The 25660-nt window shown below is 40.8% G+C and overlaps 3 protein-coding genes, 1 long non-coding RNA gene and 1 pseudogene across 7 annotated transcripts; 2 read left to right on the top strand and 3 right to left on the bottom strand.

Moving 5' to 3' along the window:
- The first annotated feature begins 1091 nt into the window (after positions 1-1091).
- Positions 1092-7964, top strand: LOC123151865 (uncharacterized). Of its 4 annotated transcripts, XM_044571505.1 has the most exons (15): positions 1092-1278; positions 3757-3849; positions 3943-3993; positions 4206-4378; positions 4593-4652; positions 4773-5450; positions 5586-5726; positions 5843-5962; positions 6090-6333; positions 6475-6637; positions 6718-6826; positions 6951-7035; positions 7143-7391; positions 7547-7625; positions 7754-7964. In XM_044571505.1, exons 6-10 carry the CDS (start codon positions 4878-4880, stop codon positions 6504-6506), a joined length of 1110 nt encoding a protein of 369 aa, XP_044427440.1. In that variant the 5' UTR covers positions 1092-1278; positions 3757-3849; positions 3943-3993; positions 4206-4378; positions 4593-4652; positions 4773-4877; the 3' UTR covers positions 6507-6637; positions 6718-6826; positions 6951-7035; positions 7143-7391; positions 7547-7625; positions 7754-7964. The 4 variants fall into 4 exon arrangements, 3 of the variants coding, with proteins under 3 accessions (XP_044427440.1, XP_044427441.1, XP_044427442.1); XR_006475902.1 differs by having other exon boundaries at positions 4773-5344; positions 7143-7625; XM_044571506.1 differs by having other exon boundaries at positions 4206-4356; positions 7143-7625.
- A 97-nt stretch (positions 7965-8061) lies between these two features.
- On the top strand, positions 8062-8879 carry LOC123151867 (uncharacterized). Its single transcript, XR_006475903.1, has 4 exons — positions 8062-8154; positions 8279-8401; positions 8530-8643; positions 8763-8879. It is a non-coding gene; the product is annotated as an uncharacterized lncRNA (long non-coding RNA).
- Positions 8880-11925: 3046 nt separating this feature from the next.
- On the bottom strand, positions 11926-12696 carry LOC123153081 (uncharacterized; annotated as a pseudogene).
- LOC123151866 (protein FAR1-RELATED SEQUENCE 5-like) lies at positions 12685-13521 on the bottom strand. Its single transcript, XM_044571508.1, has one exon. The coding sequence runs from the start codon at positions 13483-13485 to the stop codon at positions 12700-12702; it is 786 nt and encodes a 261-aa protein (XP_044427443.1). The 5' UTR covers positions 13486-13521; the 3' UTR covers positions 12685-12699.
- Positions 13522-13539: 18 nt separating this feature from the next.
- On the bottom strand, positions 13540-15922 carry LOC123153080 (protein FAR1-RELATED SEQUENCE 5). Its single transcript, XM_044572375.1, has 3 exons — positions 14887-15922; positions 13600-14795; positions 13540-13546 (listed from the first exon to the last, which is right to left on the bottom strand). The coding sequence occupies exons 2-3, from the start codon at positions 14493-14495 to the stop codon at positions 13540-13542; spliced, it is 903 nt and encodes a 300-aa protein (XP_044428310.1). The 5' UTR covers positions 14496-14795; positions 14887-15922.
- Positions 15923-25660: the final 9738 nt, after the last annotated feature.

Here is a 25660-nt window from a genome sequence, read left to right as displayed (position 1 = left end):
ATGTCTTCTATCTTGGTCGCAACTTGACTTCCATTTTGTTGGTTGCCCGAGGGGCGGCTTCTAGTTTTCTGAAGGTTGTGGCGTCGAGAGACACGGGGCCTAGTTGCATGTCCCACACTAGGCACGCAATTGCATGTCTTCTAGTTTGTTCGCAACTAGAGGGATTTTTTCTTGTCAGAAGGGCGTGGAGTCGAGAGACATGGGGGCCCCAATTGCATGTCCCACACCAGGCACGCAACTGCACTTCTTCTAGCTTGGTCGCAACTAGAGGGATTTTTTCTTGTCAGAAGGGCGCGGCGTCGAGAGACATGGGGGCCCCAGTTGCATGTCCCACACTAAGCACGCAACTGCATGTCTTCTAGCTTGGTCGCAACTGCATTGCATGTCCAAATAAACTCATGCAACCCACATGTCTTTCTAGCATGGTCGTAACTTGGTGTCTTTCCAACTTAGTTGCAACTAGGGGTCTTTGTTTTCTCAGATAGGGCGACAAAGAAAGAGAGGAGGTCCAGTTGCATATCCCACACCAGGACATGAAACTGCTTTATCTTCTAACTTGGTCGGAGGTGGGGCTTTGTTTTGTCAGAGGTTGCGGCGTCGAGAAGAAACTACATGTCTTTTTCTACAAACATTTTTTCGCAACTAGAACTTTTTTGCTTGGTCAAAAGGGGGAAACTCCCCCCATGAAATGCCTTCACCCTCGCTATGTGTTTTTTCTTATATATTTTTTGAAATCATATACTTTTTGTCCTTTTTTCTTTTTTGCATTTTTTTTGTTTTCCCAAGGATTTAAGTAAATTTTTAATCTTTTAGTAGAGTTCATTTTCTCAAAAAAGGAGCATATTGAAATAGAGAAGAGTTACTTATTCAGATCCTCGGTCATTTTTTATTCTGTTAGTGTATATCTATCTTACATTTTTGTGCATCAGAAGATTTCTGTAAGTGATTCATTTGTTTCTCACTTACTCGAGTCTTGGTTGCATTGCATCTCATCGCGCGAGTAGTCTAATATTTGTTTTTTTCCTTTTTTCATTCTCTGCAATGTGGACCCAGGATCAACATCTCTTCTAGAGACCACCCAACGGCACTGTTTGAATCGAGAGACAGAGAGAGAGAGAGAGAGAGAGAGAGAGAACGGGAGAGGAAGGAAGCCGCATCACGGGGGCGGTCACATCCAAGGTTCCTGCGGTGGAAGTCACCGGAGACGAGATGCTCGTCGACGCCCGCGGCGAGATGCTTGGCGGCGCCCCTCCAGAGTCCTCGCTCCCCACTGATGAGGTGAGCTCCGGTCCCTTTTCCCCTCTCTCCCCTCCATCCCCCAAATCCCGCCCCTGTTGCGTGTACGTGAGGCATAATCGAGCTGCAGATGTCCATTTTCTGCAGTCTATGGTTCATAATTTGTTCAGAATCACGATTCCGAGAGGGATTTGCAAGTCTAGAAGAGGGATTTGTTGAGAATCACCGTCTTTGTGTTTTTCGTGTGCTTTTTTTCTCCGCAAATCACGAACATGAGGCAGTGAATTAGTGTTGTCGGCTTGAGCTTGTGCTTGTCTCCTGTCGGAGCGATTCTAGTTTGTTGGATTTGTTGTGTGCAGCCGCCGCAATAGGAGGATTCGCCAGTGCCTGCGCTGTTGGGCACCGGGATGGGGGAACTGTCGTGGTCCGCCGTGAGAGTGGTGGACGCCGGTGGTGTTTGTCCGACAAGAAGGGGGGCAGGGGTAGTGTGGCCGTGTTCTGCTTGGTTGTGCGGCACCGCCCCGGCCAGCGCCGCGCCCGACCAGCGGGATGGGGAACTTTTGGTAGGACTGAATTTTTCTGTGCTTCATGAGAGCGTCAGTCTATTTTATGTTCACTGTCAGTACTCATATCCGTTCTTGTGAATTTACAAGTATCCAAGTTCACTGTTAGTAGGCATGTCTGAATTACTTAAGACTTAAACGACTTGTTTGTAAGTGGTCAATCCTCCTGTAGTACTCCCGTGCAAGTGATCTGGACCTCTTAGTTTTTCGACCACTGTAGTTGATGGATTTTTAGCTATCTCTCTGTGTCTCTTGAGGAGGGTGCGGAGGCTTACACAACACACAAACAATCTTTGTGTGCCTCATGTTATCACACTATTATATGTTTTTCATGTTTTCTTTCAGAAAGAACGGTGTTCAGAGCCAGCTAACTGAACCGTGCTGTCTACTGTTCCTGGAGTTTCTTCAGAGCAACCTATGGATGTTTCAGACCTAATCAGACCTAAGTTAGCTAGCAACTTGCAGATGCCCTCATCCTAGCATGAACAAGAGTACATAGACATGGGTGATTTCGACAGTTAACTTTGCTATATTAATTAGCTAGTTAAGAAACTTCACGTAGTAGCTAGTTAAAACTTCAGCAAACAGTACAGAGCCACGGCAATGCAGCTAGTTAACTTCCTATGCTAGCTAGTTAATTTCCTGTATCAACTAGAAATCAGAAGAAGAAAAATATGACTATGTACAGAAAAATCTGGGAGTGTTTCCTTTTTACCAGTTAATTAATGAATTTGTAGTTTTTCGACCACTGTAGTTAATCTGCGATTTTTGCTGCTGATCATCATGACTAATTAATGCATCTCCTAATCTTTTTCAACGACAATTTTTCCACATTTTTATTTTTCCAAAAGCTGCTCTGCTTTTTTAGCTTCCTCTCTCCAACTCATGGAATGTGTTGGATCTGTAGTGCATTTTTTTGTATGAACTACCCAAACAGAGTATTAATGTTTTACATTTCCATAAGAAAATCTGGGAGTGTTTCCCTTTACCAGTTTTACCAGTAGCAATATGTGAACGGATCAACCATCCTCACTTTTGTACCACAGTTTTATGTCGGGCTTTTTGGAATGAATCTCAAATTTGTGAATGGATTGTCTCAGATTAGTTTTGTTTGTCCACTAGGGGATATATGGTGTGAATATAGATTCTGGGATGGAGTTTGGGGAGATGACGATTTTTTTGGGCATGTTTTTTGTTGCTTTTAGTCGTACTTTGGTTGTCTCTGATGTATTGTTCAATTATTTTTTTGCCTGCTTGCAACAAGTATTTTTGTCAAATGCATGTTTGAATATTTTTTCTGAGGCATTTGGCATACTGAGATAGTTGATTTTTTTGTTTTGAGCCAATGTGGTGTTCTACATCAAGCTGGGCCAGTGTCGTGTTATACATAGTACTGTTTCTAGGCATTTCTAGCCAGACTCCATTCCCTCACACAAATCTGAGCTGAGCTAGTACTTGCGACGGAGGGATACATGGGTGGGCGGCAGCGGCCAATGTGGGGTCTGCGTGCGTGCATGCTTCGCGTGGCGCGACAAGCATTTGTGGTTTGTGATCGGATGTCCACACCGCGAACCAGGTGTGACTTTGACCACCTGCTAGTTGTACTTCTTCTTTTTCCTCACACACGAAAAAAGAAACCTGCTACTTTTATTAAGTATTGTTTTCGCCTTACTGCATCTCACTCAGCAGCACCTTTCTCAACCCTGCAGTACTAACCGAATCAATCATAATCGATGTGCTTTTCGCTTTCCTTATCTAAATTTAGACTTCAAGATCATAATCCTTGTCTCTGATGCATAACTTTTTTGAATGATTTTGGTGCAGAATTTTTTTCTTTAGCTAACTGCATAGTAAAGTTTTTGAGAGGGAATCAAGTGATCATTTATCTTTCTCTTTTTGTGTTTGTGTTAAATCCACCTTTTCTTTTTAGCTAACTGCCTCTCTTTTTTATGAGCAGTGTCTGATGGATGCCCGCAAGTAGACTGAAGAAGAGATCGGAAGTAAAACCGAGGCCTCCTTGAAAGAAGGGTTAGGTCAACAGCTTAAAACTGTACGCACTCGATCTTTTTTATCTGTGTTTTGAGTTTATCCCTTTTTTGTACATTTTGTGATGAATCTCAACATTTTCTTTTTTTTCATACAGGATCATATGAAGAAGAGTAGAGATTTAACAAGAGATTGCTTGAACAGTGTGGTATGTTAAATGCAATCACCCATTTTTGTATGCTTTTTTACAATGTCTAGTGCTTGGTTTTTCGTTAAGCATTAGCAAACAAGGGAAGTTACCCTGCAACATATGTTTGTTGTTTCTGCTATTTATCTTTTTTTGGCCTAGAGTATGTTTGCAAAAGATACATGTTACTATGCAACACTAATGTATCATATGCATTCTTTCTATGAACACAGCCACACACAGGTACAGATATTGAAGATGAAGAAGGGAAGCCTGGGAATGATAGGAATGAAGAAGGGAGACATCAGTGTGTGGAAGATACTGATTTAGATGAGAGAGGCTATGATGTCGAGATCACCGACACTGAAGCATCAGAGATTTGCTGTATGAATAAGTTCTGACGGTGGTGTGCAACTCTTTATATACAAATATGCAATTTTTATTTTTCCAAGGTTATTAGTTCATATATGAAGTTTTTAACTAGGCAACACATGTTGAAAGAGAGGCTATTATTATTTTCTTTTTTGATGTTTAAAAAAATAGCTAATGAATGATTTGTGTTGCCTCTTTTTTCTTTGCTCCACCCTAATGAATTTTTTCTTTTTTTTGCTTTTTGCTAGCTGACTAAAAGTGCTCGAAGGAAAGAACATCGGAAAGCTATTTTGGAATGAAAAAAGAAGGTACGTCACCGCTCTTTTCTTTTTTTCTTCAGTTGCGGTTCCATTCTTTTTATAGTTGTGTAGCTAAAAAAAATTTCACACACCTTCTCTTACCTTCTATATTTTTTCTTTTTGCTGCAGAGAGCAAGGATTGACCCAAACACAATCAAAGCCACAATTGATGAGATTGCGACCAAAGCTTACAGCCGGTGTAGCGTGCCATACTTCTCCGAGATTGTCAGTTTCATGTGTAAGAGCCACCACAGGGTCCAGCTTGTTAGGAACAGCGGTTTCGGATATCTGTTGGAGCTGGTTGACTGTCCTGTACCCAGGGGGTTTGTGCAGTGGATCGCTGACAGTGTTGACACAAAAGCAGAAGCAATTGTTTTCAACAAGAAGAGCATTCCACTGAATGCTCAGTCAGTGGAGTTTGTGTTGGGGATTCCTTCAGGGGAAACAATCATAAACACTAAAGAAGAAGAGGCTGGCAAACAAGCTTTTCTTGCACTTTTTGGGTTGACAGAAGTCCCAACAATCAAATTCTTTGGCAATAAGCTGATGAACGAAGAAATGTCTGACGACCAGATCATCCGTTGTTTCCTGGTTGTGGCATTATCAACATTCCTCTGCCCGACAGCAAACACTAAACCAAGCACCAAATATATGGGAGCTCTAGTTAATGTGGAGCAACTCAAGCAAATAAATTGGTGCAGGTTTGTTCACGATTGGAAGTTGATGTATATAACGAAATACCAAAAGGAAAAGCTGAAGCAGAACCGAACAATGATGACTCTAGGAGGATGTATATACCACCTAGCAGTATGTCACTCTTTTTTTTCAAATACAATGTGTTCTTTTTATGTGATTAAGCCATTTTTTGTGTTTGTTTATCTTTGTTGGTGTAGTCCTATATCATCTAATCTAATGTTTTCCCTATTTTTTGTTTTTTTGCAGGTCCGTTGCCTTGATTTTACTGATTTTGGCTCAATTCAAATCCCATCTTTGATGCCCAGGATATGTGTTTGGAAGGGAGATATGGTCAAGCATTTAAGTGACATGACCATTGGAAGAGATGGAAAGTATGGATGTCTGACAGTAAGTTCTTTCACCCTCCCTTTCTTTTTCACATCCAAAAGCATGACATCCTTTGTGCAACATTTTCTAATTTTTAAATTTCTTACACTTTTTTATTTCTATATGCATTTTTGTAGATAAAAGAAGTATCAGAAACCTGCTATAAGGATGGAACTTTTGAGTGGGCAAGTATGATTAAGAATTCAAATTTCAGGAAAGCGATAAACAATGTTGCAGGGAATTCTTTGTCTGACAAGGTTTGTGACCCCATGCTTTTTTCATTGAAGCAAACCCTTTTTTATGCGGTTTCTATATGTACAACCTATGCCTTTTTTATGAGTTTTCACTTTTTTGTGATGCATCATGTATTTTTTTTTGGACCAGGTCAAAGAGGATATCTTCCTCGCTTACAAAAACCATATGAAGAATGAAGACCTAAATACTTGCATCAAAGCTAAAGGGCTTCTGCTAGACACGATCCGCATCATAACCAATGCCTCTGGTGAATCAGGTGATACAGTTCAAGTGGGCTCAACAGGAACTGAATTGAATGCAAGCCAACAATCCAACAACTCAGGAGACACTGTCAAACTACAATCGACTGAACTTCAAGAGGAAAATGATGGAGGTGTGTCACCATTTTTTTGCTGTAATCCTTCAGTAGTAGTTCCTTTTCTAACGTGTGCCTACAAGTCAGTCTATAAGTCAGCATTTTTACAAAGGTGTCACACCTCCCGTCTGGTGCCCCTTTTTTCTCCTCCCCATGCAGGGCATCTGGTGCAAAGGAAAAGAAGGAAATGAATGTTCTATCAACTAGCCAACAGTCTGCTGGTTCTTCTGTATCAAAAACAAATGCTGGAAAAGGGAGCAAAAATGAAGCTGATGGGTTTTGTAGCAGCCCTCCTAAAGTCCATGAAATAGGCAAGCTGAAGGTGCGCACTGCAACACAAATGCTAATAGGCCACATATTTTTTCTTTTTCTTTTTGCGTCTAACCATGTACCCTTAAACAGTCTGACTCTGAAGCACAATGTCAAAGAGAGCATTCCTCAAAGGACCCCATGCCGGAAATGTGTGCTCCAGCCACATCAACTTTCGCTCCAGGAAACCATGTAGATGGAGGTAAAACTTTTTGGTTTTTTGTAACTTTTTTAATGTTCTTTTGTTTTTCTCGTTCTCTTGAACTTACATTCCTAACTCCATTTTTTTCATTTTGAACCACATCAATTTTGATACAATACAAAAGGAGAAGGATAAATGCCCAATCAAGCAGCGAACCACATGATCCCTGTTCAATCAAGCACAAGAAGCCTTTAGAAGCTCTTTTGAAGGTACAGAATGTGCTTTTTTTTTTCTTTTTCGTAATGCAAGTTGATTTTCAAAAAGATTCATCTAACATAGTTTTTGCTTTTGTGTTTGCATTCTTTTCCTGCAACAGGGTGACAAAAAAATCCCCTCAAAACAAGGTGAAGAAAAGGATGAAGCTCACACTCTAGATAATCAACAAGAGAAAAGCAACAGCCTCAACTACATGCTTATTGGAGAAGCAAAAGAGAACCACGTTCAAAATGTAGCAGAGAGTGCCAAGGAGGACATCCCAACAGAGCTCATTCAGTCCAAAATAATTTTCACGGAATCAAAGCAAACAACATTTTCTGGTTTTCAAAACACATCAATTCAGGAATTGGTACACAAAATTTATTTTTCTTCATGTCAGCAGTGGCATTCATAGACATGCTTACCACTCTCTAGTTGTCAATCTTTTTGTCTTCTTCTATGTGTTTTAACTGTGTCTTTTTTCTTGTTTTTTGTTTGTTCACTTGAAAACACACTTGAAAAAAGGACCTGCAGAGGAAAAAATTTAGGGGGCGCCCGGATAACCTGAGCATAGACATTAATGTAAAATCGCAACCAGAGAGTGGTAAGCATGTCTTTGTTTATGCTCTTTATTTTATAAAAACTGAAGCATAGACATTAATGTACCAGCACAATCAGAGGTCTCCTTTCTTGTGTATGTGTCTGTGACTGAAATGCTTTATTTGTTTTCAGGGACACATATAGATGAGGTTTTTGCAAGAGGCTATAAAATCATTAGCGACTTTCTAGACAAGGCAAGAGAAAAATACTTGTTCGCCGATGATAGCACCCCCTCATTCAGGATCTCTGAAGATGTGGATGAATGTGGAAATATAATCAAAGAACATGAATTGTGGAGGCCTGTATGGATGAAGGATGAGTGTTCCAATAAAAAGATAGAGGCTAGTTTTTCAATATCTTTTTTTCATCCACAAGTGGTTTCTCCTGTCAACATAAATGCCATATTTTCAGTGCACATAACATTTTTTTCTTTTTCTCATAAACAGGCAACGAAGTTGAAGATCGCCAGAAACTTCAAGGAAGTAGAGCCAGAAGAACTTGACATTTGTGTGCAAGGGAATACAAACTAGAAGGTATTCTACCCCCCCCCCCTCCCATCTGTTCAAATCATTGCTATAAACGTTGGCTATTTTTTGACTTCTTTTTTTGGTCTCTCTCTGTGTTTTTGGTACTTGGTTTTCGTGACGAGCAACACAGAAACAGGGGAGCGGTAGTTCAAACTACGAGCTAAGCATTCAGTGCGCCCAAAGGGAAGTACAGAGAAGTTTGATGTGTGAGACGCCACACCCCCCAAAACCAGTTGAGGAGATTGTTGATTTGGTCAGTTTCGCAAAAAACTTTCTTCTCTTGTAGTAGTTTATCACAAATAGGCTTTTTTCTCCAAGCATTTTCCAGGGTTGACTTTTTCCTTCCTTTTTTTCTTTTTTTATTCACCCTATGTGGCGCAGACAACACCTGAAGTTCAAATGTCAACTGGGTGGAATCATAGGCAAACTTGCTACTCACCATGCAAAAATAATAACGAGTACACAGCCGAGACTCCCCCACTCAAAATGAAGAAGGTAGTCCTGAAATAGTAGATTTCTTATCAAATACAAGCATTTATTCTTTTTTGTACTAAAACAATCCTTCTCATATGCACTTTTTTGTGTGTTTGGTTCTTTTTTTATGTTCCCCCCAGGACTACTCCATGGTTCCAATAATAGGAAAAAGGTTATTTCCAGTGGAGGAAAGTTGTCAACAAGAATCCAGCGGCAGCAAAAGGAATCCAATACAACTAATGGAAGAAAAAACTGTAAGAAGCCGTTTTTTTATTTTTAAGTGCTCTTTGTTTGTTAATCGTTCTTTTCTTTTTTCTGAAATTCTTTTTTTGTGCCATATGTATAGTTAGGATAACTCAAAATTCATGGAGGAAACATGTTTAGGCAAGAGCGCAGCACATTGGTCAACAGAACTGATGATTTTTACAATACAAATCTCTCGTTAGGAAGGCCAAGCAGTTTCCGTGGAAAAGAAAATGTACCACCAAAGAGGATTGTCCAACCAAGCAGGTACCGTAGCTCACCATACGACTGCAGCGAGAGGGGACCAATAATGCCACATGAGAGAAAGATGTATGAGAACATAACATCCTTGGCCAATGTTGAAGGATCGTGAGTTTTTTCTCAGATGCACTATTTTCTTTTTGCAAAATGTTTTTTTCCTTATACTCACTGTAAAGACTTTTTGTGCGTAAGCCTAACCTGCAAGCTGACATGTTTTCCTTTTGTTCTATATGTACAGCAAACCTGCAGTTTTGATTGACAAAACCATCGTCACATTTGGACAGTTGGGTAACTCGATAAAAATAGGTGGCCGGGTCCAGGCCTATGTCATAAATGTGTACTGCACGCACCTATTTAATGAAAATCATCCTAGGAACTCACTCAAGCACTATTTCTTCCACACTGCATCTGTAAGCAAATGAAACCCCACATTTTTTCTCTCTATTTGTTTTTTATGCTTTTCCCTTGTTTTTATTTTTTCTGTCATCGTACTTACCTACCTTTCAAAAATTTCATCATTCAACAACTTTAAAAGGAATATTTCCTGGGCAAATGGAAAAATGATGAGGCAAGAATTTGGTGGAGGAAGAAATTGGTTACAAGTTTCATTGGAGCTGGAAGAGCACATAATCTTTCGATGTCAGACAAGGTTTTTTGTCAAACTTCCTCTTTTCATTTTTCCACAACACAAGTTCAGCTATAATTTAGTTTAGTGTTTTTCCTTCTTTCATACACACTAACTTATTATCTATATTTTTCCCTTTTCTGCATCAACTCCAAAATGGATGTACACAAGTTGTACTTTCCAACACTACATGAGGAACATTACTTTTTGTTCGTCGTCGACATCAAGGGTCGCACGTTTTATTTTCTGGATTCTTTCTAAGATGAGAAGAGCTCATATCATATAAACATAAAAAGAAGATTGTAAGTACAAGGGTTTTTAATATTGTTTTTTGTTTTTGTGATAATTATATTGTCTGCAAGTTTTCCCGCAAACATCAGTAAATGTTTATTTTTTATATTTGAGGCAGATCTCAAGCTTTATATGCACTTGGTATGAAGCTCGGCTCTAGCCAATGGATTTCAATGCATTCCCTGCTGTTTACCCTAAAGTTCCTCAACAAGATAACGAGTACGAAACCAAACATCTACGCTTTTATTTTTCCTGAATCCTTTTGCTTTGTTGTAACTTTTTTTTATACATTTTTGTGATTTTTGTTCACAAACACCTGTACCTTTTTTGTGTGTATGTCCTTTTCAGTATTGATTGTGGCATTTTCACTATGAAACTAATGGGATGGTGCCAAGGAATCCAACCCCTATAGTTTTTTCACCAAAAGATGTCCCAGATGCAAGGATCCGATATGCTGTTGATCTCATGTTCAGCCACTACAACACTTTGGATGACGAGAAGAAGCGTGTCAAGGAGTTCCGCCTATAGGTTAACCCCATATGCTTTTTTCAGGTTTTTTCAGATTCCTTTGCTTTATGTTTGTGACATGATTTTATTAAGTTTCCCCCTGTGTTTTTATCCTCCCGTGCAGACATGAAAAAGTGCTGACAGCTCCTAAAAGACACCACTCACAATGACAAGAGGAGCTATATCAAGAGTCATATTAGCAAAATCAAAGGAAAGATGAGTTGTATCAAACACATAGTTAGCAATTGTTAAACATTTTCGAGATGTTTTTCTATTTTTTGTATGAATAGAGAATGTACACCTTTCTTGTTGCTGTACACATATATATGCCCCCTCTGTTATTTTTTATTTGGTTGGGAAACATGTGCTCCCGAAGGTGCTTCTACCCTAGTTTGGTCTTTTTCACTCGGTAATGTGGTGAAACACAGGAACTATAACAGTGTTTTTGCTCATGTGTTTATGTTTGCACCTTTTCCAAAATTTTGCTTAAATGAATTTTCATGTTTCCCGTGTGGGCATCAATACTTTTTTGGTGTTTTCCATCTGATGGAGAGGGCCAAGGAGATGATGACACAAAGGTCACCCTCTCTTTTTATATCTTTTTTGTACTCATTTTAATGCACAGCAGTCATCTTTAAGTTTCTAGATCTCTATATTTTTAGGTTCAGATCCACCTAAAATCTTTTTGCTCATCTTTTGAGTTTTTCCTGTATACTCCTGCACTCATTTTTTGCTTACAAACATATTAAAGTATGAAGTCATCTTTCAGAATCCCAGCTAGGGTAGCAAGTTTTGTTCATACAGTTTTCAGTTTTACTGCATTTTGTCATTTTACTAATAAAGATCATACAGCAGGCACCAAAAACTTATGAACTTAAGGAGGAGATGCCCATTTTGGATTTTTCTCATAATGCAAGGAAACACTCATAAAGATCAAGACCAACGGCAACAAGGTAATTTATCCACATTGTTTCCCATCATTTGCGCAGCAACAGAGTTTTCAGTTCATAAGCAAAAAAAGAGGAAGAGAAACATGCAACAATTTTCATCTTCTCTCCTTATAATGTACTTATTGTTAAAGAACTTTCAACTCTTTTCTTTTTTCAAGATGCATCAGTAGTATCTTTTTGTGCGCTCCGCTTCTCGCCTGTTTTTTGCTTCCCTCCTGTTTGTTTCTTGCTAGGCATCCCCTTTGAGGCACTAGGCGCACTAGTAGTATCCTTCTATGCACTCCGTTTGTCACATGCTTTTGGGCCCCCTCATGTTTGTTTCTTCCTACTACTATCCTTTGAAGCACCATGGACTCCTGTGACAACAAGATTTTTTTTCTTAGTTCTTTAGGTACAAACAAATGACAGCAGCAGAGTGATGAGATTTTAAGTAGTAGTCCTTTTAAAGTGCGAGGATTGAGGCAAACCTGTTGGTTGCTTGCCGACTGTAGTCTTCTTGTGAAATTGGGACCTGGGGATGTGTTTGTTTGTGCACGAAGCAAAAACATGGTCATGCTGACCACAATGACTGCAACCAATTTTTTGTTTTGCTTGTATTTTCTCCAAAAATGTCTTGTAACGCTCTTGTGGACGCCCCTTCGAAGCAATAACATCAGGATCCTTTAGACTTTCCCCGTACCCATCAGGGTGCGGCGTGACCATAGTAGGGGCTGGAGCTCTCTCAACATGCTTGTCTTGCATTTTTTGTTGTTCCTCTGCCAAAGTCATCTCATCTAGATTTGCCTCAATCCTCACACTTTCACCAACCACATACATATATTTTTCATTGGATTACGCAGCATCCGAAGCCATTTCATTCAGTCTGCTAGACAGCAACATGTATCTAAGGTGATGGTCCCCTGCTGTTAACTCCTCGGGGACGCCGTACCTGAGTTTTCTAATGTCTTTTCTTTGCTTGGCTCTCCATCTGTCAATGTAATACTTATCAGGTAGCACCAGCAAGTTGAGGTGTGTTAATACCCTAAGTATGTGGCTGCACACAACGCCATCTTTTTCAAACTTTCCACAAATGCAAGCAAAATCCTCTCTGTGCATATCAACAATGACAACATATCTCCGGATTCTAAAATCTTTCTCAGTGAGCATCCGTGTCTTGTACACCTCGTACCTTGTGTTTTTCTCAACCTCCTCCACATGCAACTAGCTTGCAAACTTTATAACTTTCTGAAATCTGTAGAATATCGCTCTATTGTACTTCTCTGCAGCCTGCAATTCTAGTTCAGTGCCCAGCCAGTAGGATGGCTTTGTTGTTCTGGTAATAGAGTCTTGTTCCTTCTCATTCTCCTGCATCGCTTTCAATATCCGCTCATACTCACGCAAAAAGGTAATCACATTGAATGTTGAGCCTACATTGTCCTTGAATATGGCATTTGTCCCTTCACTCCGGGCAGTCGAGTGGATGAATGGGAAGACGCTTTTCTTGAAATAGACTGGGAAAAACAACTTCCTGTACTTCCACATGTACCTGAAGTACTTGAAATTATCTACTCCATATTTCTGCGTCAACGATGGCCACAACGTCTCAAACTCTGCCTCTGTCGGGCAGTTATGCATGATGTCGCTGAAGTCAACATACAAGTCTGGTTGTGTTGAAAAGGTTCTCACACATCTTTCCCGAACCTTTTTCATTATGTGGAAGAGATAACACCTATGAACAACACCCTTGAAAACAGCAGGAACCGCGGTCTTCATCGCCACATCTTGGTCAGTAATGACCGTGAGAGGAGCTTTTCGACGCATGCAGTCCAGAAATGTGTCGAAAAGCCATTCAAATGTGTCCACCGTCTCGTTGTGCACTATAGCACAAGCAAACAAGCAGTTGAGCCCGTGTCCAGTGATGCCAACAAACGGTGCAAATGACATATTGTAACGATTTGTCTTGTATGTCGTGTCGAAACTCAAACAATCACCATACAGCTCATACATTTTCTCGAGTAGCCATCCGCCCAGAATATGCACAACACCTTGTTGATGTCCTTGTTAGCAACTTTGAATGCATAGTAGAAATTTGGATCTTCCTTTTGTTTGTTCCTAAAGTACTCAAGGACCTGCAACATATCTCCCTTGCCATTCTCTCTGTTTATTGCCGTCCTCACATTGCTAACATATTTCTTAGTGTATGGTGCATCACCCCCTCGCAGGTAAGAAAGAATGGCCATAATCTTCCTAGTGGGCATCTGTACAGAGTTAAATGTCCTGATAAACAACTTCTCTTCCTCTGTCATCTTCTTGTGCGATCTGAGATACTTGCTCTCGTCTGGAGGGCTAAGGGTGTGGTTGTGCTCCAGGTCAACAACCGTGACAACCCATTTGTCTCCTTTTAGTGTTGCAATCATTTTAGCCTGGCACCCAGTTATTTGTATGAAGTTTTTCCTCTTCCTTTTTGCCTTCTCAGGCGGGGGGATCCCTGTTTTTTCTTGCTTCTTGAGCTGCCTCTGTTTTTTCCTTTCTTCAAGCACATCCTCGCCAACAACTTTACCAGAGCGGTTGCACCTGTAAGTGTAATGGGACACTGCCTTGCCACCAGGTTTAGTTGCATGGTAGTTGCCTGCTTTCTTGATTGCAAACCCACAAATGGTTGCATACTCATTGTAGAATGCATGGGCAGCATCACAAGAATCAAAGACCATGCCCACATATGGCACATGGTAGCTCCGTACTTCTTGGCTGCAAGTCTGAGCCTGAGCCGCACAGACACTGTCACTTTCTATGAACATGAGTATGTCCTCCTGTGACAGGTGTTCAACATTTTCTTGTTGCACTGGCCCACCTTCCCGTTGATCATCACAATCACAGACATTCTTGTTTTTTCCATGTGCGTCTGCTTGTTTACCATTGTCTGAAACATCATCGAAGCTCATGCCATCCGTGAAACTAGGGCCATGGCTGGAGCCAGCAGTTGCTGAATCATCACCCAAACCACCATCAAGACTCATGTCCTTAGGGAAACTAGGTCCATGGCTTGAACCAGCAGCAACTTCATCATCCAAATCATCATCCAAGTCATCCTCACCTTCATCAAAGTCAAAATCACCATCATCGCTGTCTTGTTCTCTGTATCTAGGTTGGTAGCTGCAACCTTGGTGCGCTTCAGCTGTGTTGCCATCCCAGCTCCAGCTAGGGAAACCTTCTGCCCCCACATCTACATTTCCCGCTTATTGCCTCCCTGTTGGCTCGCCCCCCTCATCTTGTCCTTGCAAATGCCCATACCGCTCAGTTATCATGTATGCGTCATTCTGTATCAGCAACAACAAGAATAAGAGAGTAAGCATATTTTTTTGTTATTTTTTCTGTCACACATGGGGGAAAGGGCACTCGGATATGTACCTCACAAAACCCCGTGCCACCAGAATCTTGTTGTTGACCAGAATGTTGAGATCCACCAATACCAGCCTGTGACCACAAACATGTTATGTAGTTTATATTTTATTTGTTGACATTTTTCAACATTTTTTTTGTTTCCACTATACATGTCAAAGTCAACAATATAAAGGCACTTATAGTACCTCTTGATCAGCAGTCATCAACAATTATGTGTAGCTCATGTAACCACTTCCAAGAAAATTCATTTCATGCATCATTTCACCTTTTTGCATGTTAGAATTTCATAGTATAAGTTACTTTCTTTTCTCTTTTTATCTTCTTTTCAGAGTTATAAGTGTTTGCAACATAGCAGAAGAACAAGTTTTTTCATGAAAAGCACATGACTTGAAGAGGGCACAAGCTATCATTTTTTCATGAAAGCACATACATGCATTGCAAATGGACTTGAAGATGTTTGAAATGGCAGTCGCATCCCAGCTTGTTGCTGCTGCACATATTGGGCACCAACGTATGGCTGCTGCACATAGAGACTAATGATCTAAGTTCTTTTCTTTTTTTGAGGCCACACCAAAAAAATGATGTTTTTTTTCTTTCACAATGAAGGGGAGCCTTGGCGCAGTGGTAAAGCTGCTGCCTTGTGACCATGAGGTCACGGGTTCAAGTCCTGGAAACAGCCTCTTGCAGAAATGTAGGGAAAGGCTGCGTACAATAGACCCAAAGTGGCCGGACCCTTCCCCAGACCCTGCGCAAGCGGGAGCTACATGCACTGGGGCTGCCCTTTTTTTTCTTTCACAATCTAATGGTGTTGTTCTTTTAAAAAAACATAGATCATACATGAACCGATGTTACTGGATCAACCGGGACTGGTATACGACTGATTGGAGTATACATTTTCTATCTTCTGTAGTCAGCAAACAAGATGTTACATATACTGTACATTTCCATTTTTCTGTATAGATCCAGAAGGGGCAGGGGCGTATGCTTTTATATGCTTTTTCTTATACAACCCACTGTAGCAGATCTTGAAAAAAAGTTCAGTTTTCACTGTATTTGTACTGGGGTAATCATGGGACACTACTTGTTCAGGGGAGGGGGCATGTATAAGAATTTGCTGAATTTTTACACCTAGGTAATTTTGTTTTTTTTGCCCTGAAACATGAAATCAAAACAGCTCATATACATGTTTCTGTAGGGAGCTGTACAACATCAATTCCCATGACATATGTTTTTCTTTTTTTGTCTCATGCAAAGAACTATGTTCATTAGTTTATCATATTCAAAAAGTGTCAACAACAACAGCAAATTTTCAACTTCTCTATCCAAAACAAGCATACAACCTTTTCTCTGTCCACAAACAAGCGCACTACATGTTTTTTTTAGTGTGTCCTGAACTGTATGTGTGTTGGACATACACAAAAATAATAGCAGCATGGAAATTATTATCCTTTATGTCATCAAACAACTGAATACCCATGCTTCTAACATACTACATGTTTCTAATATACTACACTTTTCTTCTTCATTTTTTTCTTCAGAGAAACTTTGAACAACATGTGAGACAAAGATGGAGTTTTCCTCCCAAGAAGTTATCTCAGAGACAAATCTGCGTGCCCATCAGGAAATTTCCATACTGCTCCAAAATTGCTGCAGAAAAACAAAGGGAGAAGAAGAAATCAGAAGGTTTTCAGATCCAAAAAGAAGAAGGGAACAAGATCAGGAGAATTGAAAAAGAAAGGAGCTACAGATGGATCCATGGACGCACAAACTCACCCTGGTGAGTTTGTTTCCCCCTATCCCTATTCTTATCTTCATCATCTGCTTCTTTCATGTCCAAGAACAGCCGCCACCTACACTAGGGTTGGGTAGGGGAGGCAAGGACGGGGAGGAAGGAGGGGAAAGATGGGAGGGGTGAGGACTAGTGTGTTCTCTCATGGTGGGAGGGTGGGGGTTCAGGGTTTTGACAGAGGAGCAAAAGTTTTCCTGTCTTTTAGCTACACATGGGCTTTCTGCTCTTTTTGTTTGTGTGTTTGGTGCGTCCAGGGATGGGGACACAGGTACAGCAGGCCTGACAAACAGCAAAAACCCAACAGAAAAGCCCATACAACAGTAGCAGCTTGTTGGTCCAGCCTCAACCACGACAAACAATGTGAGAAGCCCAGCCCAAAGTAACAAACAAACAAACAGGGGGAAAACGAAATAAGCCCAGGTGCTAAGCCGTTTCAACCCAGTAGAAGCAGAGCGAAGTCTCAGTCGACTGAGACCTAGACACTCCCTTTATAAAATACATTAGTTGTACCTAAATTAGTATGAGCAAATATGCCACCACCACAATTAACTTGGCACCTAAAATAAGTTAGTTTGTAATTGTTTATTATTTTAAAAGCATTTAAATAATTGTTCTCGCTACGTCTTATTCATTTTAGAGTATTTAAACAATTTATAAAAGTGTGGTCTCTCCACCATAATTACCTATGCATTATTTGGCACAAAACGAACATTTTAGTTTTAATATTTGAAAACTTTAATTGTTTGACTTGATTTAGAATTTGAATTTTGAATCGGTTTTTGAACTAACCCGAGATTAATTACAGTGACAGAGGTGATGTGGCATCATTAACGAGGGATTACTGTAGCCTAATTATCCGGGCGTCACAGCGACGAGCGCACCTCCTCCTTAGCTCCTCCCCGCTACGTCAAGCCAAAGACGGAGCCGGGGCTCGCCGCCGTGAAGACGGAGCCTGGGCTCGCCGGCGGCGTGAAGGAGGAGCTCGATGACGCGGCGGCCTTGAAGTGGGTGCACGAAGACTGGGCGCAGAGGGAGTTGAAGCACCAGTGTCGTGCCTACGAGTAGTTCACCGCTCGGCGCTGTGCCCGCGACAAGGGAGGCGTTGTCGTCCTCGACGACGACGCGCCGCCGCCACCGGTCCGCCAGGGCGACGCCGGACAGGGGTCCAGCAGGGGCGTCCGCGTCAAGGAGGAGAAGGACGACGAGGATGGCGGCGACGACGGCGACTTCGCCGCGCTCAGCGCGTTCTTCGGCCCGTAGTTATAGTTGCGGCCCTTTTTTTAAAGTACTTCGCTTTGCTATGTGAAAAACTATGTAGGTCGTCTAAGTAATGTCATGTTCGCCGAATTTTAGCCGAATCTTTGTCCCGTTTGTTGAACTTTAGCCGAATTCCTTAAAAAAAGCCTTCTGGGAGCAACCCTGGGGCTGGCGGCTGGGAATCTGAATGTCCCTACGCCGATTTTAGCGCCGGTTTGCCCCCAGGCGGCGAATTTACGTGCCCCTGGGGGGGGGCAACGGTTGGAGATGCTCTTAGACTTTCTTCAGAGGGAGGTAGTGAGGTACTCCATCCTCTTCTATATTTTACAGCGAACATAAATATAATTTTGCAGTACATCAATATGATTTTGCAGTACATCCCATCTGAATTTGACTCATACACCTAATTTTGCAGTACATCAATATGATTTTGCACAGTACATCAATATGATTTTGCATAGTACATCAATATGATTTTGCAGTACATCCCATCTGAATTTGACTTATCTATCTATCTATCTATCTATCTATCTATACCTACCTATACTAATTCTAGACTTCCTAGAAATTCCCACGTAAATTAGATTTTACGAGCCGTTCATCTAGCGTGGGACCGAATTATTATGGTGTAGATCCAAGCATAAAATCCTAAGGAAAAATGATTTTCTCAACTGTAAAAAATAAGAAGAAAAACATATATCAATCTATCTACTACTACCATCCAACTTGCACGACCAAGTTAATAAGGGCCCACCCTTGAACTCTCACGTCCCTCTCTTGAAAAGACTCCAAGTTTTGTACAACAGCCCACCCTCAAACTCTCACGTCTCTCTCTTGAAAAGAGTCCAAGTTTTGTACAACTACACCACAATCTAGATTAAATATAGTCCATGTTTTATCCAGGTTTGATCTACTACCATACATGCGCCACGTTTATCGGAGAAATTAGAGAAATTCCCAAGCACCAATCTTAGTGCTATCGGTTCCTCAAAAAAATTAGTGGGGTCGAATTATAACGGCAAGATTTAGTCCCCAAAAATTGATCTATAATATATCTATCTATGGACTCTATACAAAACCTCACGTTCAGATTTGTAGACGCACAGTTTCAGAAAAAAAGATTTGTTGGCGCACAATAGATATTTTTTTCACATGGGTTACCTACGTGCATGAAAAAAAAAAAGAAACTAACTTTAATTATTTCTTTAGTAGTATAAAACTAGCAGGCCTGGTTTATGTCCTGAAAACGTGCAAGGCAGAAGGCTTCCTAAAAAATGTTGTATATGTCTGCATGCAAAAACAGAAAAAGAAACTAACTTTCAATTATCTCCTACATAGACGTGCAAAGGAAAAGGCTTTCCTTGCGAGTCGATTAAATTTAATCGCAGCTGACCCTACAAAAAAAAATCGCAGATGATAACCATCTCTTTGTGATCAGAGGATCTCTTCTTCTCCATGATCTCCGCATCGTCCTCATTGTGCGCTACGATGATGGCGGCAGCCCATGTTTGCTTCGTGTTCAACAAGGAATTCATCATGTGTGCATATACTTATCAACTGCAGCACTGCCCAGGCTCCGCGTACTCCCCTGCGATGATAAAGTCTACATGATCTCCGTATCGTCCAGGTTGTGCGCTACGCTGACGGTGGAAGCCTATGTTTGCTTCGTCTCCAACCATAAAATCATGTGTGCATAAATATACACTGCAGCGCTGCCCAGACTCCTCATACTCCCCTCCGACCATAGAGTCTTGCTGCCAGACACGCCGATCTCACAAAGTGCTCTCAACTTGCCATCCAATGGCTGCTTACCGCGTGTCTGCCTTCTCCATTCGATGACAAAAAGGTTGACTGCTTGATATCGAGGTTTCCCAACAATAATGGAGCACGTCAGATCAAAGCACGTAAGAGGAACTTGAAAGGAAAATCAGCCATGAGTTGCCAGCGTCTACTCTAACTAGCTAAGTGTCCGTGCGTTGCCACGGATTAACAAATATATATATACAAAGAGAAAATTCATGTGACATGAGAGTCAAAGGTCATTTCTATGGGATGATATCTCATGGTCATGATCTAGTAGATACATACATCTCGTCATTGTCTTTCTTCCACACTCCATGTCTGAGCTACCACGCGACATTCGACTTCCTTCTCCCACCATGCATGCTTTTATCTCCTATTTCTCCTACCTTTACCTTACACGACAGTACCAAGTTTCTTGTCCAACTATCATAATCTTCTCCGGTAGGGCACCCCCTTAGATTATTACTGACTTGTACATGTTGCAAATAAGATCAACGAAAATGGATACTAAATTTCTGATGAGAAATGAGAATTCAGGGCAATATCTTCCCAAGACAATAATAATTCCAAGACAATCTTTTTATACCTTCTGTCAACATTGGGACACACATTCCACACAATAAGCATGCAATGATGTTGATACTTGATTAATTGTCATTATATGTCTACAGTAAAGATAACTTTACTCAAAACCGCCTATCTTAGCCAAATCAACAAATCTCTCTCATTAATGCAATTTTCTTTAGAAAACAAATAATAGATTCTTTCCTATCTTAGCCAAATCAACGGATCTCTTTCATTAATGCAATTTGCTTTAGCAAACAAATAATAGATTCTTTCCTACCTTAGCCAAATCAACGGATCTCTCCCATTAATGCAATTTGCTTTAGCAAACAAATAATAGATTCTTTCCTACCTTAGCCAAATCAATGGATCTCTCCCCGGTTCGCTGGGCGCGTTTCGGTTGGTGGGCGTGGGGGTGGGGGTAATTTGATGGAAATAAACCGGTTGAAAATAAACCGGTTGAAAATAAACGGATCCTGTCTCACTCTTCACTTTCTTTACAATAAACTTCAGAATAGCAATCTTGGCGAGTGATCTCGACGGGGTTCAATCGGCGTGGCGCACCGCTGATTCTTCCAGGAGTGGGTGCTGAGAGGAAGGATCCCAAACCTCCATTGTCAATCGGCCAGAGCTGCATCGTCCTTTGGATCAGAGCGTGGACGGGATCAAGACGGTAGGGTTTGAGGAATTTGTAGGACATGAGGGTTTATGGTTGGCAGCACGAGAACTCACCCATATCTTGGCAGACGGCAGGCCCGAGGTGCGGTCGTGTTCATGCTTCGGGAGCTGCCACATGCTGTCCTCGCCGCCATCAGCGACACCACCGCCATCGCCTGTTGCCACCACTTCAGCGCCATGAGCGTGGGACCGAGGGACGAAGGGAAGGGAAAGAAGTGAATTGACGTACCTATGTTTGGTATATATCACACGAGGAATCAAAACTGGATGCACGTGAAAGCATAGAGATGGGAGAGGAGGACAGAGGAAGGGAAGGGCAAGAGGAACCTGAGGATGTGCGATGAAGGAGCGATGCCAAAACATCACAAAGGGGGACCCGTAGCTCGTCACGTAGTGCGGCCGCCTCATTGCCGGCTGCCACCCCGTGCTACCGCCTCCGTGCGCAGGTTCCGTTCGTGGAGCGTGAGGAGCACATGACCTGCCTTCACCGCGGCCTGGTCCTCCCCACTATCGTGAAGCTCGCCCGCATCGCCGCCCCAATTGCTCAGGATGAAGGATGAAGATCCTGCAACAGCGACGTGGGCGAGGGATGCAGCCGACGATGGAGGGATGATTTTCGTGGCTAAACCCTCCCTATCAAAATAACTACTTAAAAAGGCAAAGATCGATGCATTAGGAAAATTAGGATTTGGAATTGATTGTCATAAAACAAAATTTTATTAATTGATAACGTGCTATCGATACATGCCCGTTTATAACGTGTCTAGTTAGGAAACTTTGGAAAAGTTAGGAAAGTTTTTATTGTGAGGGTAAAAAAATCAATGTGAGGAGATATGGTGGTGGGATATGAGACGAAAATAAACCGGACGAAAATAAACCAGACGAAATATAACCAGACGAAAATAAACCGTGGACGCAATCCTACCAACTGCTCCATTAGGAGTAGAGTAAGATCAACGAAAATGGATACTAAATTTCTGATGAGAAATGAGAATTCAGGGCAATATCTTCCCAAGACAATAATAATTCCAAGACAATCTTTTTATACCTTCTGTCAACATTGGGACACACATTCCACACAATAAGCATGCAATGATGTTGATACTTGATTAATTGTCATTATATGTCTACAGTAAAGATAACTTTACTCAAAACCGCCTATCTTAGCCAAATCAACAAATCTCTCTCATTAATGCAATTTTCTTTAGAAAACAAATAATAGATTCTTTCCTATCTTAGCCAAATCAACGGATCTCTTTCATTAATGCAATTTGCTTTAGCAAACAAATAATAGATTCTTTCCTACCTTAGCCAAATCAACGGATCTCTCCCATTAATGCAATTTGCTTTAGCAAACAAATAATAGATTCTTTCCTACCTTAGCCAAATCAATGGATCTCTCCCCGGTTCGCTGGGCGCGTTTCGGTGGGTGGGCGTGGGGGTGGGGGTAATTTGATGGAAATAAACCGGTTGAAAATAAACTGGTTGAAAATAAACGGATCCTGTCTCACTCTTCACTTTCTTTACAATAAACTTCAGAATAGCAATCTTGGCGAGTGATCTCGACGGGGTTCAATCGGCGTGGCGCACCGCTGATTCTTCCAGGAGTGGGTGCTGAGAGGAAGGATCCCAAACCTCCATTGTCAATCGGCCAGAGCTGCATCGTCCTTTGGATCAGAGCGTGGACGGGATCAAGACGGTAGGGTTTGAGGAATTTGTAGGACATGAGGGTTTATGGTTGGCAGCACGAGAACTCACCCATATCTTGGCAGACGGCAGGCCCGAGGTGCGGTCGTGTTCATGCTTCGGGAGCTGCCACATGCTGTCCTCGCTGCCATCAGCGACACCACCGCCATCGCCTGTTGCCACCACTTCAACGCCACGAGCGTGGGACCGAGGGACGAAGGGAAGGGAAGGAAGTGAATTGACGTACCTATGTTTGGTATATATCACACGAGGAATCAAAACTGGATGCACGTGAAAGCATAGAGATGGGAGAGGAGGACAGAGGAAGGGAAGGGCAAGAGGAACCTGAGGATGTGCGATGAAGGAGCGATGCCAAAACATCACAAAGGGGGACCCGTAGCTCGTCACGTAGCGCGGCCGCCTCATTGCCGGCTGCCACCCCGCGCTACCGCCTCCGTGCGCAGGTTCCGTTCGTGGAGCGTGAGGAGCGCATGACCTGCCTTCACCGCGGCCTGGTCCTCCCCACTATCGTGAAGCTCGCCCGCATCGCCGCCCCAATTGCTCAGGATGACGGATGAAGATCCTGCAACAGCGACGTGGGCGAGGGATGCAGCCGACGATGGAGGGATGATTTTCGTGGCTAAACCCTCCCTATCAAAATAACTACTTAAAAAAGGCAAAGATCGATGCATTAGGAAAATTAGGATTTGGAATTGATTGTCATAAAACAAAATTTTATTAATTGATAACGTGCTATCGATACATGCCCGTTTATAACGTGTCTAGTTATGAAACTTTGGAAAAGTTAGGAAAGTTTTTATTGTGAGGGTAAAAAAATCAATGTGAGGAGATATGGTGGTGGGATATGAGACGAAAATAAACCGGACGAAAATAAACCAGACGAAATATAACCAGACGAAAATAAACCGTGGACGCAATCCTACCAATTGCTCCATTAGGAGTAGAGATTCCTTTTGGTTAGTTCTTTCTCTTCCTGTAATTTTTGCATGGACCTCCTGATGTGATGCTTTGTATAAGAAGTTAAGAACACGACTGACATAATTTGGCTTTGCTGCATGGGATTTGATTATAGGAGTTTTAGATATGTTTGGACCACATACGTATACAATAGATGAAGATATGTGGTTGTTGCTTCCTTAGTTTATTGTTATTTTTATGTGTTCGCATATTTACAAACCTTATCTATGACATTGAATTATATTGTTTTGGAGGATATGTTCATCGATGCTTTGGATAGCAGTTCCGATTACCATTGCTGATATATCTTATTTAGTTTTGCAAGACACTTGCCTTTTGTTTATCATCTGTATCTAGAATGGTATGGAGGTCTCACGAAAGCTTTCTAGAAAAAAGAGAATATTGAAGCTTATAAGTTTTTAGTTTTTCTTTGATTTACCTTCATTTAGCTGATACCCAGCTACTCGAGATTTTAAGAGCATCTCTGCGAGCATTTTCATTTAGGTAAGAACTGATTTATATAGTTGTTGCACATCGATATGGATAGTTTCTTTTCCTAATTTTGTATTTCCTTTGCAGTTCAACATATGTTTATATAATGTCCTCATATCAGAACTTAGCAGATATCAAAAGATTTTAGCATATGATTTCTACCTCAGTCTTTACATTCTGAATTTATGTAATTTCCTGATACTTTGCTTCTCGGGTCTAAGTACACGCTCTTTGTGAGAAATTTTCCTTTTCGGTTTTGCAAGGTATTGGTGATGTTCCAGTCTATTGCAGAAGAGCACACTTTCGGCTAGATCAACCATTGATAATTGTCCAAAGTACTATCGTTTTGTTGGCAGAGGATTCTTATGGGAACACATGACACACTTTATTTTAGTTACTTTTCAGGCCAATGAAATTGTTGGAGTGGAAAAAATTGAGTGTGTATGTATAGTTATTTTTAGTGGAACATACACCTACACCTTCGTGTACAAACTATGTTGTTGTCATAATAATTTATGTATTCTAATAAGTTTTGGTTGGACACTTCAACTCTGTTAGAAAGTTTTTACTTCAGCTCTATTAGTAAGATTATACTGATGCACTAATTATCAAATTAATGTTCCTATGCAGTTAGATGAGTGAATCTTTTTTTCATGTAACAAAAATATGGATGTTTCAATTACAAATATTATTTCACAGTATGATTCGTACTAAAATAAATAAATCTATGATACATTTTTTCACTATGTCTATTTTAAAAACCCATTTAGCTTAATTATTTGATAGAGTTTTGCATTAGTACAATCGGTGTACTTACCATATATGTACTTCATGTATTCTTCTTTGATGTATGTTTGTGGAGTTTATCTTAACAACATGTTGTACACTAATTATTGATGTTTTAAGCTAGAGTATATGATTTGATAATGAGATATCCGGAAAAAAGACAGATTTAGTGTGTGCATACCAATATTTTGACATCCATCACGAAGTAAGAAATCTTTAGAAAAATAGCTTTTTATTTCAGAGATCATTTGCATCTATCACGAAGTAAGCACATTCATGCGATACCTTACTATAGAACTTATTTGTTCTATTATACATTGCTGCTCATTAGAATAAATTTTCTTCCGCAAACAAATATATGATATTTAGCATTTATTGTCTACGTCAACTTACATATATATTAAGTAAAGTCACATGCATTTGATAGGTTCACTTGGCTTTTTTATACATGTCAAAAATCCTTTTTTGTGAATTTAATGATGTAATTTTAACGAGACATAGACACATTTTATTGGTTAAAGTTAAGTTCATACTCGAATGTCGAAAATAGTGTGCCTTCTTTTTGTGATCGGATTGATACTGTATATATATAGCAATTAATACTTTTGCAAAAAAAATAGTCAATACACAACTGACAAAAGGGAAATAACTAAGATTTTTGTCTACACTTTGTCAATACACAATCTAGAATGTATTTGCAAAACACATAGTTAATTATGGAAGAACCACAGATAACTACAAAATGAA

This window comes from Triticum aestivum, chromosome 7A (assembly GCF_018294505.1).
Source record: "Triticum aestivum cultivar Chinese Spring chromosome 7A, IWGSC CS RefSeq v2.1, whole genome shotgun sequence".
In the NCBI taxonomy this organism is placed as follows: domain Eukaryota; kingdom Viridiplantae; phylum Streptophyta; class Magnoliopsida; order Poales; family Poaceae; genus Triticum; species Triticum aestivum.
Note: the sequence above shows the minus strand (reverse complement) of the source record. Positions and strands in the feature narration are given on the sequence as shown.